Genomic DNA, 13,353 nt, shown 5'->3' with positions numbered 1-13,353 from the left:
ACTAAGCTAATGCATCCAATTTTATTTCTGTGGTTGTCATTATGCAAACACTTTTTCAATTGTAACAGCATATGTGAACCAACACCAATGTGGTATTTCAGTATGTAAAACAAAAACAGAAAACACTGGAAACATTCAGGCCAGGAAGCGTTTGTGAAGGGAACAGACAAGTTACCATTTCAGGTTCTGATCCTACTTCAAAACTTCAGCATTTTCTGTTTTGTTTCAGATTTCCAGCATCTTCAGTTTTTGTTACGCTTTTTTTGTTTGCATTTCAATTTTTGGCTTCCTTTTTGGGAGGAAAGAGTGAGACTTGTGGTGCGTAAACTTTAAACTTGATCTTTTTAAATGATTCCAGACAAATTAGTATCATTGTTGAGTACAGAGCCATCCAAATACCCTCTCCTGTCTTGTTGCTTCTGCACCCGCACCCACCTCCCCCCCGCAAAAAAAAGAAAAACTGTCCTTGATAGTACAAGAGCAAAGTAAATTAGGTTAGTTCACAATCTAATAAGGGGTTTGAGCAGTAGTGAACTTACTGCTGCTGTCTGCTGCTCCCAGTCTTTGGCACTGTACAGCGAGTGATGGTTTAAGCATCTGTGGATGCCAGAGGCCACAATCAGCATGCTATTTTTATACTGAGTATAAAGCACTGCACAGTATCATGATATCAAATCTCTAATTTCTGCATTGATGTATTCTCATCGAAAAACCTGACTGATATTGTGCAGGCACCAAGTGAAATATTAAGCTTGTGTGCCCCACAGTGACAACAATAGCATTGTTTTAAATGTGCCGTTCCATTTTCAAAGGAGCTCCTGCTCTGGCTTCAAGAAAGTCTGGGCTCAATTGTAATCAGCTATTAGAGTTTTCAGTTGGTATCTCATTTTATTTTAATGGGACATATCAATTTAAGACAATTGAGTACTGGTTAGAAAGAAGTCTTAGCTGTTCCCAGCTTGAACTCCTGCGTTACCATAATGTTTATGAATGTAACAAGTATACTAGCATGTGAACACCCAAAAGTTTCATCTTCGGAGGGTGGGGCCTTTTTTTCCCTTTAGTGAGCTGTCAGAAGAAATGCAAACTACTTGCTAAATAAAGAACTGAATGAGAGTTGTAATCATGAACCACATTATGTCCCTTTGCAGGCTCAGTTAGTTAAGGTTTTCCACATTGACCTATTTTCCTTCCCTGTGCTAAATGCTCAAGTAGTTGGTGAATCTCAGTCAGATTTTAACTGTGCTTGTTGCATATCAGGTAACTGTCGCCTCATGGTGCATGTTCATGTAATTGGGATTGAATTAAAGGGGCGTTTTTGCCCCATTGGGGAGTTTTCAAGTAGATGTAGTTTCTGAAAAAGCTAGGAACAGCTTGTTCTAAAAACACAGGTAAAATATTGTGTGTTGGCAGCAGGTGCTATATTTGTTGCAACTTGAAAATTTGTTATGTGCGTCTTTCCGGTGTGACCTGTGATGTGATAGCATCATTGTGCTCTCTTGCATACTTGTTTAGAAAGATAATTTACCAAGATGGCTTTAAAGGAAATCTGTGTGTGTGTGTTTTATTTTTATATATATAATATATAATTTTCTCATTCTCCTCTGGAATACAATGGCTTCTTTCTGGTGAGGACTGCTTCTAGCTCTCCCTGAGCTGGAGGCACTGAAGCTTGGTAATTGCATTTGTTTCTCCGAGATATAGTGGTGTGATTTGCCCTATATTCATAACAGGATAAAAAATAATAAAGTTGAGATGTACAGGAGGGGGAGGGTGAAATCTTGCAAATGCATTATTTTAATGCAATGATTCTTAACACCTCAAAGACTCTAAGATGACTGTGCATAAAATCTATGTAACTTGCACCTTCATATAGGTTTTCATGCCATGCAAACCTGGGATTTTGGCTTATTCACAAATGCAATTACAGATTTTCAAACTGGACCTCTAATGTAACTCACAAGTACAACTTTTTACCAAGGTGTGACTAATACCCTGGATTGGTTCTGTAGTTGGCAGTGGCCTGAAAGGTAACCATTGTATGACTGCTACTGTAGCATGATGATTTGTTGGTGTTTAGGGGATCATAACAGTTCTTTCTTTACTTTGCATTAGCTGCTTCTATTAGACCTTAGATTGGCTTAATCCTTTATAAAACAGTACAGTGGATACATCATACTCTATTTGATATTATTGTAAAGTCTTCATAATAAGTCTTCGTGGTAGAGGAGAGCTACAATTGTTTTTTGTGGTCCTGGGCCAAGGAGGGGAAAACATCAACAAGAATTGCTGCTTCTGATCACTCTTGAGTGAGCTCTGTCAAAAAGTGTTGATGTGGACATTGGGTGAGAACAGGATTAGGCTTGGTTGGGAAGTCCCCCTACAGTTGAATAGCCTTCAGAAATGCACTGTCTCAATTCATGTGTGAAGATTGCCCACATTGTTGAAGGGATGAAGCCCAGTCAGTGGCATGAACTCGTACCTCAGCATGAGTTAGGAGAGGAAGGGAAAGCTCATTAACTCCGTTTTGACAGCTGTTATCTGAGTAATGCCATGTGCCTTACCGTTTCATGGTATAATTCAGTGGTTTTCCCACTCACTTTCTGAAATCTAGTATTCCAACCTATGTATTACTGTCAACAGTCAATAAAATGTAAACTCTTCTATTTAGTCTGTTCTTGAAAGATGTTTTTGATAATGTGAAGTGCTGGGAAACATTTACTAAAAGAATGTTCTGTTTCCTTTTCAGCAGCAAGATGAGCTGCCTAAATATAACGGAGATGTGAATGGTTCAAAACAATTCCAGGCGACCCCAAGTTTCTTCTCAAAACCAGAAGAAGGAGCATCCAAGAGGAGTAGCGGGCTCTCAAAAAAGGAGGAAGAGGGAACTATGTGGGTCAGTCCTTTCTTAAAAAGGGAGGAAAAGAGGTCTGCACAGGTTAATCTTTCTTCAAAACCGGAAAATGATGTGCATACGAGGAGCAATCTTTTATCAAAACCGGAAGATGATGACCAATCACAGGCCAGTTCTGTAATGAGTAGTAATGAGGAGGAGGAGGAGGAGGAGGAGGAAGAAAGGGCTCCATCTCTCATTAAGAGTAGCTTTCCTTATGAGTCAAAGCCTGACACTACTTTCAGCTCTGTAACAATGAATTCTTTTCCAAAAACAACAAGCCTGCCCACAGACAAGGTTACCACAGCAGCCGTGCAACAGGTAAGTCTGAAAAGTAGGTTACTGTGTACGCTTGAGCTCTGTCTGGTAACGTGATAGTCTCCCTCGACTGCTTGTACAAGGGCACACTTAGGAAAAACTCTTTGACTAATTAACCCCAATGTGTTACCGATATACAAAGGCTGATGTAGACAACTAAATAGTAAAATGCATGACAAAACCAGTTTTTCGTAACAGCTTGAGTGCATTCATAGAGAGCTTTTTTCCACTGGGTGTCTGTAATGGGGGAAAAAAAGCAGCTAGAAACTAGGTTTTGTCATTTGGGAATAGTGCTCCTTTTTTTTTGTAGCCTTCGAACCGTTCATCCTATCTCATTTACAAAGACTTCTCGGACATTCCAGCCCTGCTTATGGATGATTGTGGGTGTCAAGCAAAAGATTAATCGGACAGATTCATTGGATTGGTTTTCCAGGAAGCATTAATAATGATGAATGTCTAGGTATCGTCTGTTGACTGAATTTTAAATATTTTTTTTAGGGACAGTACAGTAACACACGAATAGTTATTAAACAAAAGCCAAACAGTGATCGAGACTTCGGATTCACGACCTTTTGGAGCACGAGTGGTGCAACTGTCAAGTCGGTTGAACGAGGTAATTATCTATAATTTTTTTAAAAATTGTAATGCATACTTTGGTGGTATTGTCTTGGTGCAGGAATCTTTAGTATCTGGATTTCATGTCTCTCATTCTGTGACTGTAGCAACAGTCACGCTGGTTTTAATTGATGACCATGAATGATTTATGATGTGATGGTCAGCAGGTCATTCTCCCATGTAGGATTCTGAGTGCGTCGTTTAACAAAAATAAATATCAAAGAAAACCAATCAAGTGACATTACACCTGTATTTTGGCAAACAAGAAGAAATCCTTTCATAGATGTATTTATTCTGAAATGAAATGTTTAAGAATGCAATCTCTAATTGGCGTACAGAGTTAGCTTGTATATGGTTTGTTTGCTTGTGACCCTTTGGAAGAGATCAATTTCCATTAACTCTGTGTAGTCTTTTTAAATATTTGTGTAACTTTTTTAGCAAAATTATTCATTGTCACACCCATTTATAGTTATATTTGCATAGTTTGCAATCTCCCTGATGCAGTCTGAGGAAGGATTCCTTTTTGAATGCTAGTTTGCAATGGTGTAGCAAGATAATGCAGGAAAATGGAAGTGCTGGTTAATATACCCACCCTGTTGTTATCGCTGCCTGTTTAAAAACTTAAATAGACTGGTCTTGTTAATTGCTGAAGGTCTTTCTGTTTTGATATCTAATGTAATAAATGAAAAACAGAAAATGAGTTTTATCACCTGCAGATCATGTCTGTTCAGTGCTGCTACGCACAGAATGTGAGTAGTTAAAATAGGCCAACCTACTCCTTCTAAAGAGAGGTTACTGGCAACGTTCCATCCAGTGCAACTGAATGGATACTGGAGTTCACAGAATCGTATCAGCCCATCAGAATCTAAATAACATCAGTACTCCAAAATTATCCTATGCTTGAAATCTAAAACTATGAAGAAATTGACCAGTTGATTTTTTTTTTGAGGTGACAGAAAGAGAGAGAGAGAGAGAATTTTGGAAAGAAAACACGTGTTTATTTTTCTCCTTGGTTGAAGTTTTTTTATGATTAGAGGTTTACCTGTGTAGGGCAGATTGCATTGTCAAATATGGGTCTGAGGTGGCAATACCATTAGCTAGTGTTTCAAGATGACTTACTTTAGAAATTCGATTGTTCAAGCTTAAATTTTTAGTACTTCTACGCCAATTTTTTTCCTTTTCTAAGATGCGGAGAGAACTCTTCTACCTTTCTTATTGCAGTGTTTTGTTTTAAACTGCTACATAAAAGAACCATAGAAGTTCACAACCCATTATATCTGTACCTGCTCTTTGTTAGAACAATCTAAAACTAATCCCGTTGCCTTGCATACTCACCGTAGCTTTTCTCTGCTTGTAATGTTTATCCACTTTTCCCTCAAAATATGCCATGGTTACTGATTCAACTATTCTCTGTGGCTAAGTAAGTAGTTCATGCTCTAACAACTATACTTTAATTTATGTCTTCTAACTTCTCTCCTCGCTCTTTCAGTGACCATTTTAAATAGATGACTCCTCTGGTTGGATAGTGATGAGGAGAGACTTTAGATCTCTTCATTTTTAAAACCTTTTAGCTCTCCTCTTAGTCCTCTTTGCTCCAGTGGAAAGTCTCTCCTCGTAACTATAGTTTCTCATCTTTGGTATCATCCTTAATGAATCTATGATGTAAACCCCCTATATGGCTTTCATGCCCTTTCAATAATGGGACACCCAAAACTGCACACAGTACTCTAACCATGGCCTTGTATACATTTTTCATCACCTTTATTCTTGTACTCTAATGTCTCTATTTATAAAAACCCAAATACTATTTGGATTTTTGTGGTTCTATCTACCTCAACATGCATTTCAAACAATTATATATTTGAACCTTTAGGTCTGTCTGTTACGTCACTCCGTACAATATCTTTCAATTGAATAAATAGTCCCATTCCTAGTTTTTCCTCCTAAAATGCATCATCTCACTTAACTACATTAAGCTGCACCTGCCACCCATCTGGCCATTCCATTAATCTGTTCTCCTGAAATCCTTTTTTTTAACAGTTTTCCTCACTTTGTCAAACCCCCTAATTTTGTGTTATCAGCAAACTTCAGTATCATATTACCTATGCCTGAGCCCATATCATTTATCTATACCGATATGAGCGACACCCATTAACCGTGATCTTTTGTTTCCTGCGGATCAACCAACTTTCTATCCAAGTCACCACATTACCTCCTACACCATGTGCCTGAACCTTTGAAATAGGCCTCCTTTGAGACACCTAATTGAAAGCCTTCTGAAAATCTCCATGAACGACAGCTACTGTATTCTCCATCTATCCAGTCAGTTACTGCTCTATCAAAGAGCCAGTATATAATGGTAGGCCGAATGGCCTCTGGCTATGCTGTAAACTTCTGTGGTTCTTCAAAACAAAACACACTCATTTGTACAATGTGACTTGCCTTTCACAAATCTATGCTGGCTGTCCTTGATTATCCCATGCATCATTAAATGCTCACTAATTTGATCTTGAATAATGGATTCCAAAACCACAACCGACATTAAATAACTAGCCAATAGTTACCTAGATAATCCTTCTTTCCCCTTTAGAACAGAGTTATTACATTGACTATCCTCCAGCCCCCAGTACAATTTAAATGTCCTAAGGACAGTTGGAAAAATTGTGGCCAGAACCTCTGCTGTCACCTCTCTGATTTCCACCAACACTTAGCAGGCATGTCCAGTTACTTGAATTCTGCTAATTCTTTCAGAACCAATTCCTTTTCAACAGCAATCGCTAACAATTGTTCCACATCTTCCTCCATTACTCCTACATTCTCACTTCCGTAATCGTTTGTAAAAGCTGCCACAAAATATTAAATATCTTGGCCATACCGTCATCCTTCACAACTAGACTTTCCTGCTTCATCCCTTTTTAACTGTTCTTTTACTTAAAGCCCTTGCTATTTCCTTGTATATCTTCATGATGATTATTTGCTTTCCTAATTGCATTGAGTAAGTTTAAAATTGAATATTTTTATGCCACTAATTAGTGATTTGGACTGAAGTAGCTTATCAAAATAGAATAGCCTGTGCATCTTCCTTGCACCCCTGGACTGTTTTCTAAAATCTGTATGTTAGCTTTCTTTACAATATTTGTACCAGTTGTGGTTCACTTTACAACTGTAACCAAATTAAATTACACACACTACTGCACTGGATAAAATTAACGGATTGACAATGCTTCAGTGTTAGACATTGGATACCAGGGTTATGATTTGGTCTTGTACATCTAACCCTTTGTTTTGACAAAATAAATGGGAACTTTTGTGATGCCCAAAGGCAACCTTCTCTCCTCCTTTCTCCTGCCTCCTACCCCATTCTGGAGTTTTACAAGGACACTTTAGGATTTGTTCCTGGTGACCACACGTCTCACCATATCTTCAGTTTGAAAATGTTCTAATAGAATTGCTGATTGCAATTTTATAAAACTCCAGAACTATTTCTGTAGAATTTCATTCAATTTTTTGTACCACTGTGAAATGACTTGATTCTTTAGCAGAAAATCTTGGTTATGATATCTAAAGCATTAAATTGAAAATCTTTGTCCTCATCTACAAGTCTATCTACATCCTTGCCCTTCCCTTCACCTGCCATCTCCTCCAGCTCTACCTGCTGATCTTTTGACTCTGGCATCCTGTGCATCCCCTTTCTCTCTGCTCCAACTTCAGCCTTGAAACATTCAGCCACACTCTGTAATGTTGTCCTTAAAGCCCTCTGCTTTGCTACCTCTCTTCCCTCCTTCAAAAGCCTCCTCAAAACGTCCTCCTTTTTGACTCTGTCTACAGTCACCTCCCTTAACTTTTCTGTTGCCAGTTGGTGTGTGGTTTTTGCCTCTCTTGTAGCACTTTGAGGCATTTTGTGTTAATGTTGCTATATAAATGCAAGTTGTTGAGTTAAACCTTTCAAACTGTGCTCCAAAATAGAGCACCCAGAATTTTGGAATGTGGATAATCTTCTCCGCTTGAGCATACCAGTCAGTGGCCAACCAAGAGTGGCATGGGTACAGGCCTCAAAGCAGCTTGTCTACGGCCTGTGTTATAGTTGGTGCTTGGGATGAGAAAAAGATGATCATGAGAGGGCAAATAACAAGATCTTTTGTGTCCTCACAAAAAGAAACCAACCTAGTCTGAAGCAAAGATTATGGATGTGATGAATACTAAAGTCAAATCCTAAGCTAAGATGTTTTAGACTTTTAATTTTTGGTGTGAAACCTGAAGTTTGCAACACAATCTTTTTTAATGTGGAGGTTGCTACATTTGCAACAAACTACAGACCAAAAATCAAGTCCTTCAAGTTCTCATCACAATTTGCATTGAGCACAACAGAATGAGGTCGCAGTCTGACATCACCTGATATGGTGAGACAATACTGATGGTAATGTTGTAGCTAGTATGTTATTTCCAGCTCTGCATCATTTTGTGGAAAAACTCCTTCGATTGTGGTGGATGAATTAATCATGAAATTTGATTGGTACAAGTAGGGGAATTGAATATGCTAACTATATTTGTGCAAAATGTTACAATAAATTGCAAATTCTAGATATTCAGAGACATTATGCAGTAGTGTTTTGTATGTTTAAGGGAAGTCAAGTAGAAGAAAAGCCTCTCCCAAGTTTTATGGAAGAAGTAGTACAGTGAACAACTTCTAATGTTTAAAAAACCACATCAGTCCATTTAGCTCCTATTTCTTTTTATTGTGGACAGGAGGACCAGCAGAATATTGCCAATTGCAAGTGGATGATCAAATACTTTCAATCAATGGCAATAATGTAGCCAACATGGACCATCAGGCTTGGATAGGAGCCATGGATGATGCAAACAAAAGTGGAAACCTTAACATGGAAGTCAGAAGATATGAAAATAGCAGTAAGTCCTTGATTCTTTTGGTTCTTCTAGATTTACTGAGTAATTAGTGCATAGTATCTACTCAGGTAGAACTGTCCCTTGATGCAACATGCTCTTTTGTACTGCTATTTCAGAAAGGATATTACTTTTGCCTGGCTCCCACATTCACCTTTTGTTTGATAAGCAGAGATTCAGTAACTGAATGCATGATTCATTTTCTCCCTGATGAATTGCCCAACCTCATAAAGACCCAGACACACAGAATTGCAGAGGGTTAGTTCACTTGAACTCAATCAACTGCAAAAGTGTGAGTTGTAGTTCATTTCGAAATCTAGGTTTGATATACCAGAACAGAAGAGCCAATTGAACTACAATTCCCATAATTACTAGCATCAAGGAGAATACCTATTAATTGCAAAGACAGTTGTTAAGTGGTGAAGGCACTGGTTACACTGTCGCTTTATTCAAGAGGAAAGAAGACTTGCCATGTCTGCGCACACATCCCACATATCTCCTTTAAGATGCTCCTTAAAACCCACCTCTTTGACCACCGGTCCTAATATCTCCTTATGTGGCATGGTGTCAGATTTTGTCTGATAATGCTCCTGTGAAACGCCATGGGACATTTTACTACGTTAAAGGTGCTATATATATATATATATATATATATATATATATATATATTTATATATATTTAAGTTGTTATATTATGCCATAGTAAATTGCATATTTTTAAAGTGTGTTTATAAATTGGATATTTTAAATGCCTTCTATTAAAGTTTTATTTTCATTTGGAGGTAGGAATTGGCATATGTAACCAACAATGGTGCAATCGCACACTCTGTTTAGATACTTGTTGCACAAAGTAAACTGGCTTTCCATTCAGCACTCCGCTCAATGCATTACTTTCCTTGCCTGCTGCGAATAGCATTGTACTGAGAGTACAAAAGTAATTAACTGGTTGCAAAGAGCTTTGGGATATCCATGTGATGTAATATGGCTGTGTATAAATAAATGCTAGTACAGTTTCTTTTTTCTCTTTCCTTTCGCTCTCTTTCCTGTAGCGTGCTCTTTTGCTTTCTCGCGTTTGCTCTCTATCTCACACTTGCCCTCTTTCTTCGTAATCTTATTCATTATTTAAACCTACTGGAAGGTTTCCAAGGAAATAGAGGTTGTCACCATAGCAGCTGAGATCCTGTGGTAAAGTTAAGTGGAAAAGTGGTTTGCAAATTTTGCTCCCCAATCACCTGTCCCCTATTTAACTTTTAAATCTGTTAGGAATTTTAAACCTAACTTGATACCAAAACAATTGCATGAAAATGAAAAGTGGTCTATTTACTAGAGCCCTGACTTGCACACAGCCCTTTAGTTTGAACTGCTGCACGTACATTTCACTTGCCTCCATCTTTTTGCTTCTATTTTTGTGTGTTCTGCTGACTGCATTTCAATAGTTCTGCATTTGTGGCTTACCCTGCCTATATAACTTACAGGGGATCTGACTTAGCTTTTGATTATTGTAAAAATCAAAAAAAACATCATTCTGACCAGTCTGGTTCTAAAAAAAAATTACAGGTACAAGTGAAGTGAAATACACTACCTTCAATGAACCTGCTAGATGGGAGGATGCTGGAAGGACCATGGTGACCAGCAGGAGCCAACCCTTCAATCAATTAACAGATGTAGGTCTTAAAAAAAATTGTTCTAATATTTGTGCTTTTATTTAGTTTTAACAGACTTAAATGGGTATTAAACTTGTCTGCTAACTAGATATTCTGGCAAATTAGTTTTTGCAATATAATATTTTTAGATATCTGAATGTAAAATATGTTCAGAATTTTGAATGTCGAAGATCAAGTCACTTGAATCAGCCTTCCATGTTTTAGCATAAGTTGCATGGGTTCTCATTTGGCCCAAAAGGACTTGTTGTAACAGTGGAGTACCTTAATACGGCGAGGCCCTGAGTGGATGGAGTACAGTTGGATGCAAAGGCATCTTGGGTTGCTCTTTGTGACATTGTTGGAGACTTTGAAGTAGGTTCCCAGCTGCCATCCCTCTTGGCATCATCGGTCAGTGAGACCAGAGAAATCGTAAAGAATGCAAAGTTATCTACAACCCAAAAAAAAGAGTTAGGATGGAAACCTGGTCGATAAACGCTAATAGTTGTTTTGACTATTTGTGTCCTTGGCACACGATACATTTTTTTTGAACAAACACAAAAATCAGTGTCTCTGATAAAGAATAATGACCGTACCACATTGAACAGGATTGTATGGACCAATAAAATGTCTTGAGCAGGAGCTTGATATACCAGCGTTTTCATTTATTTTTTAAGTAGCAGGAGTAGAAAATTAACAGCAGGGAATGCCATGTGCAAAACAAGTGGTGCATTCAATTTGTGTGCTAGAAGGAAAGGAAGTTGCCTTGGCTGCTTCTAATAAGATCCTGATTAATAAGACTTAACCCAACTACTGAACGCCACGGGTGTGATGTTATGAATGTGTACAATTGATGGGGAGCCTCACCTGATGGCCACGTATATTAGGAACTTGTCATCAGTGTACCTGCTGTTTCCTCCAGCATGGTTGGCATACAAAGTTCCCTGCTCGTAGTATGCACTTGTAATATCAGCCCCTTTGGGCTCTTGGTGTGTTACAATTTTTTCCTCCAGCCTGTTTTTGTTTAATAACATTTGAGGTAATGAATTGAGATAGATCTACCTTTTGCCAATTAACAGGTTGGTAGATCAGAAGGAGGAAAGGAGAAGTCACTAGAGGACCCGAGGCAAAAAGGTAAACTCTTTAAAATATTTCAAAATTGTTACTTGATGATTGGGATAGTTTTTATAATAGATCCTTAAAGGAAAACTTGGCCCTAAAGGTCAGATGTTTTTCTGTACCTTTTATACAATGTCTCTATGCCACATATGAGAAAGTTACGTGGTGAGTGAAATACTGAATTTATTCAACTTGCACAAGGGAACCTAATGATCAGAATTACTTCAGCATGAGGTACATCTGACAATCAAACTAGCTGTGTTCTTTTCCTTCGTTCAGATGGGTTTGACCAGATTTGTAAAGAATCATATTGCTTTTAGCATAATAGGTGTGGCATGAATCTAAGTGTAAGACTGGTAAACAACTCCTAGTTTCTCTTCTCATTCTACTTCTCCCCCCTTCCCAAATTGACAGTCTTCATACTATAAAGCAGTCCGCACCAATTTGGCAGCTGGAAAGTGATCATAAGGGTTTCTATGTGAATGGTTCTTTCAAAATGTACACTAAATATTAAGCACCACAAATGTGATGGAACTGGAGACACCTATAAGCAGTTATCATTTGTGGAAGTCGTATGCACTGGTGACTGGTAGATTCCAAAAACTGCATTTTGTAACCACAACACTAACTTGCCCATGCAAATATTCAACTCGTACTGCAGCACTCTATAGGATTTCCTTCTTGTATATAAAGCCTCTGTCATGTAGCTGTTTCATTATCAAAACTGTACTTAACGCTTTTTAAAAATGAGTTGTAATTTCTTTTTACTATAAGTTGAACTTAATATGTTGACATTGCTTGATATTGTATCTAGATGTTGAGGAATAAAGCCCTTAAATGCAGTTTGATTTTTGGTCATATATAATTCATCTTGTATAGTGCCCTGTGGAGAGTCATCACCTAATTATCTGACATGTAAGTAGGGCACCATTATATAATTGTACATTAAGTGTTATTCAAATTGGCCTCCATCTTTTTTTTAAAAAAAACTTCTCCTTTACTTATGATATCAATAGAAATATTGCCCGCCATGTTTGCTTTTAGGGGGTAAGATTCGACATGTGTGGTCCAAACAGCTGTGTGTAACATCTCAGCTGGGACTAATACAGATGTGTGGGTGTACTGGGCAAAAACACTTGTACTTCAAAAGCAATTCTGTCTTCAAATGATAAAATGTAGTCAAAACAATCCTAAAAACATCAAACAAAGGGGGATGTGATATAAATGGAATGGGTAGTAGCAGCTTGTGTTCCTATCATCACTTTATAGGCCAAGTAATGTTGAGGTCATTCCTAGATTAAATTCTGTACAATGCAGTTCAGTTAGTATTTTCTCTACCCTTTCATCTTTTTTTTTACAACTACAGAGGAGGTTTGGGTTGAAGTGATGTACAATTTGCTGTAAGCAGAGGGTGCGGGAAATGGTTAAAATGAACCTAAGGCTCAAATCAAATACCATAAGTACATGAAAGAAGAATATTTTTAAATCAACCAAAGTATGATTTCAAACCGCAATTAAGTGCTTGATGCACGTTTTTAGAGGTTCAGTACAGATTGTGTGTCAACTTCACTCTGATTTCAAAGTGTTCAAATACAATAGACATTAAAGGACGTCCCTCCACACACACAAAAATGTGAATATTCCACCCTTCACAGCAGAATGTACCAACTTCTCACGGTACATTCACAGCTGTATAAGAGCAGTTCTGTTTTGTAATAGGAAACCAAATTGAAATGTCAAAGCTTTGTGTAAGTTTTGTTACCTTTTAAAGCAGCCCATAACTGACAAACTTGCATCAAAGTGGTAGATTTCAAGTCATGTTAGGGAGGGTGAATCATTATAATTATTGATAGGTAATATGTTCAT

At 37.8% G+C, this 13,353-nt stretch overlaps 1 protein-coding gene across 9 annotated transcripts in view; it reads left to right on the top strand.

Moving 5' to 3' along the window:
* LOC137323101 (LIM domain only protein 7-like) overlaps window positions 1-13,353 on the top strand; it is a 184,262-nt gene that overhangs the window by 143,123 nt on the left and 27,786 nt on the right. For 8 of the 9 annotated variants that reach the window (XM_067986522.1, XM_067986525.1, XM_067986526.1 and 5 more), the window contains 5 exons: window positions 2,750-3,214; window positions 3,710-3,824; window positions 8,573-8,734; window positions 10,286-10,392; window positions 11,448-11,502. In XM_067986522.1, the coding sequence (XP_067842623.1) occupies window positions 2,750-3,214; window positions 3,710-3,824; window positions 8,573-8,734; window positions 10,286-10,392; window positions 11,448-11,502 (904 nt within the window). The remainder of the gene's footprint in view (window positions 1-2,749; window positions 3,215-3,709; window positions 3,825-8,572; window positions 8,735-10,285; window positions 10,393-11,447; window positions 11,503-13,353) is intronic. The other variant, XM_067986523.1, reaches the window with a different exon arrangement.

Source organism: Heptranchias perlo, chromosome 6, assembly GCF_035084215.1.
Source record: "Heptranchias perlo isolate sHepPer1 chromosome 6, sHepPer1.hap1, whole genome shotgun sequence".
NCBI lineage: Eukaryota > Metazoa > Chordata > Chondrichthyes > Hexanchiformes > Hexanchidae > Heptranchias > Heptranchias perlo.
This window is presented reverse-complemented; position numbering and strand designations above follow the sequence as displayed.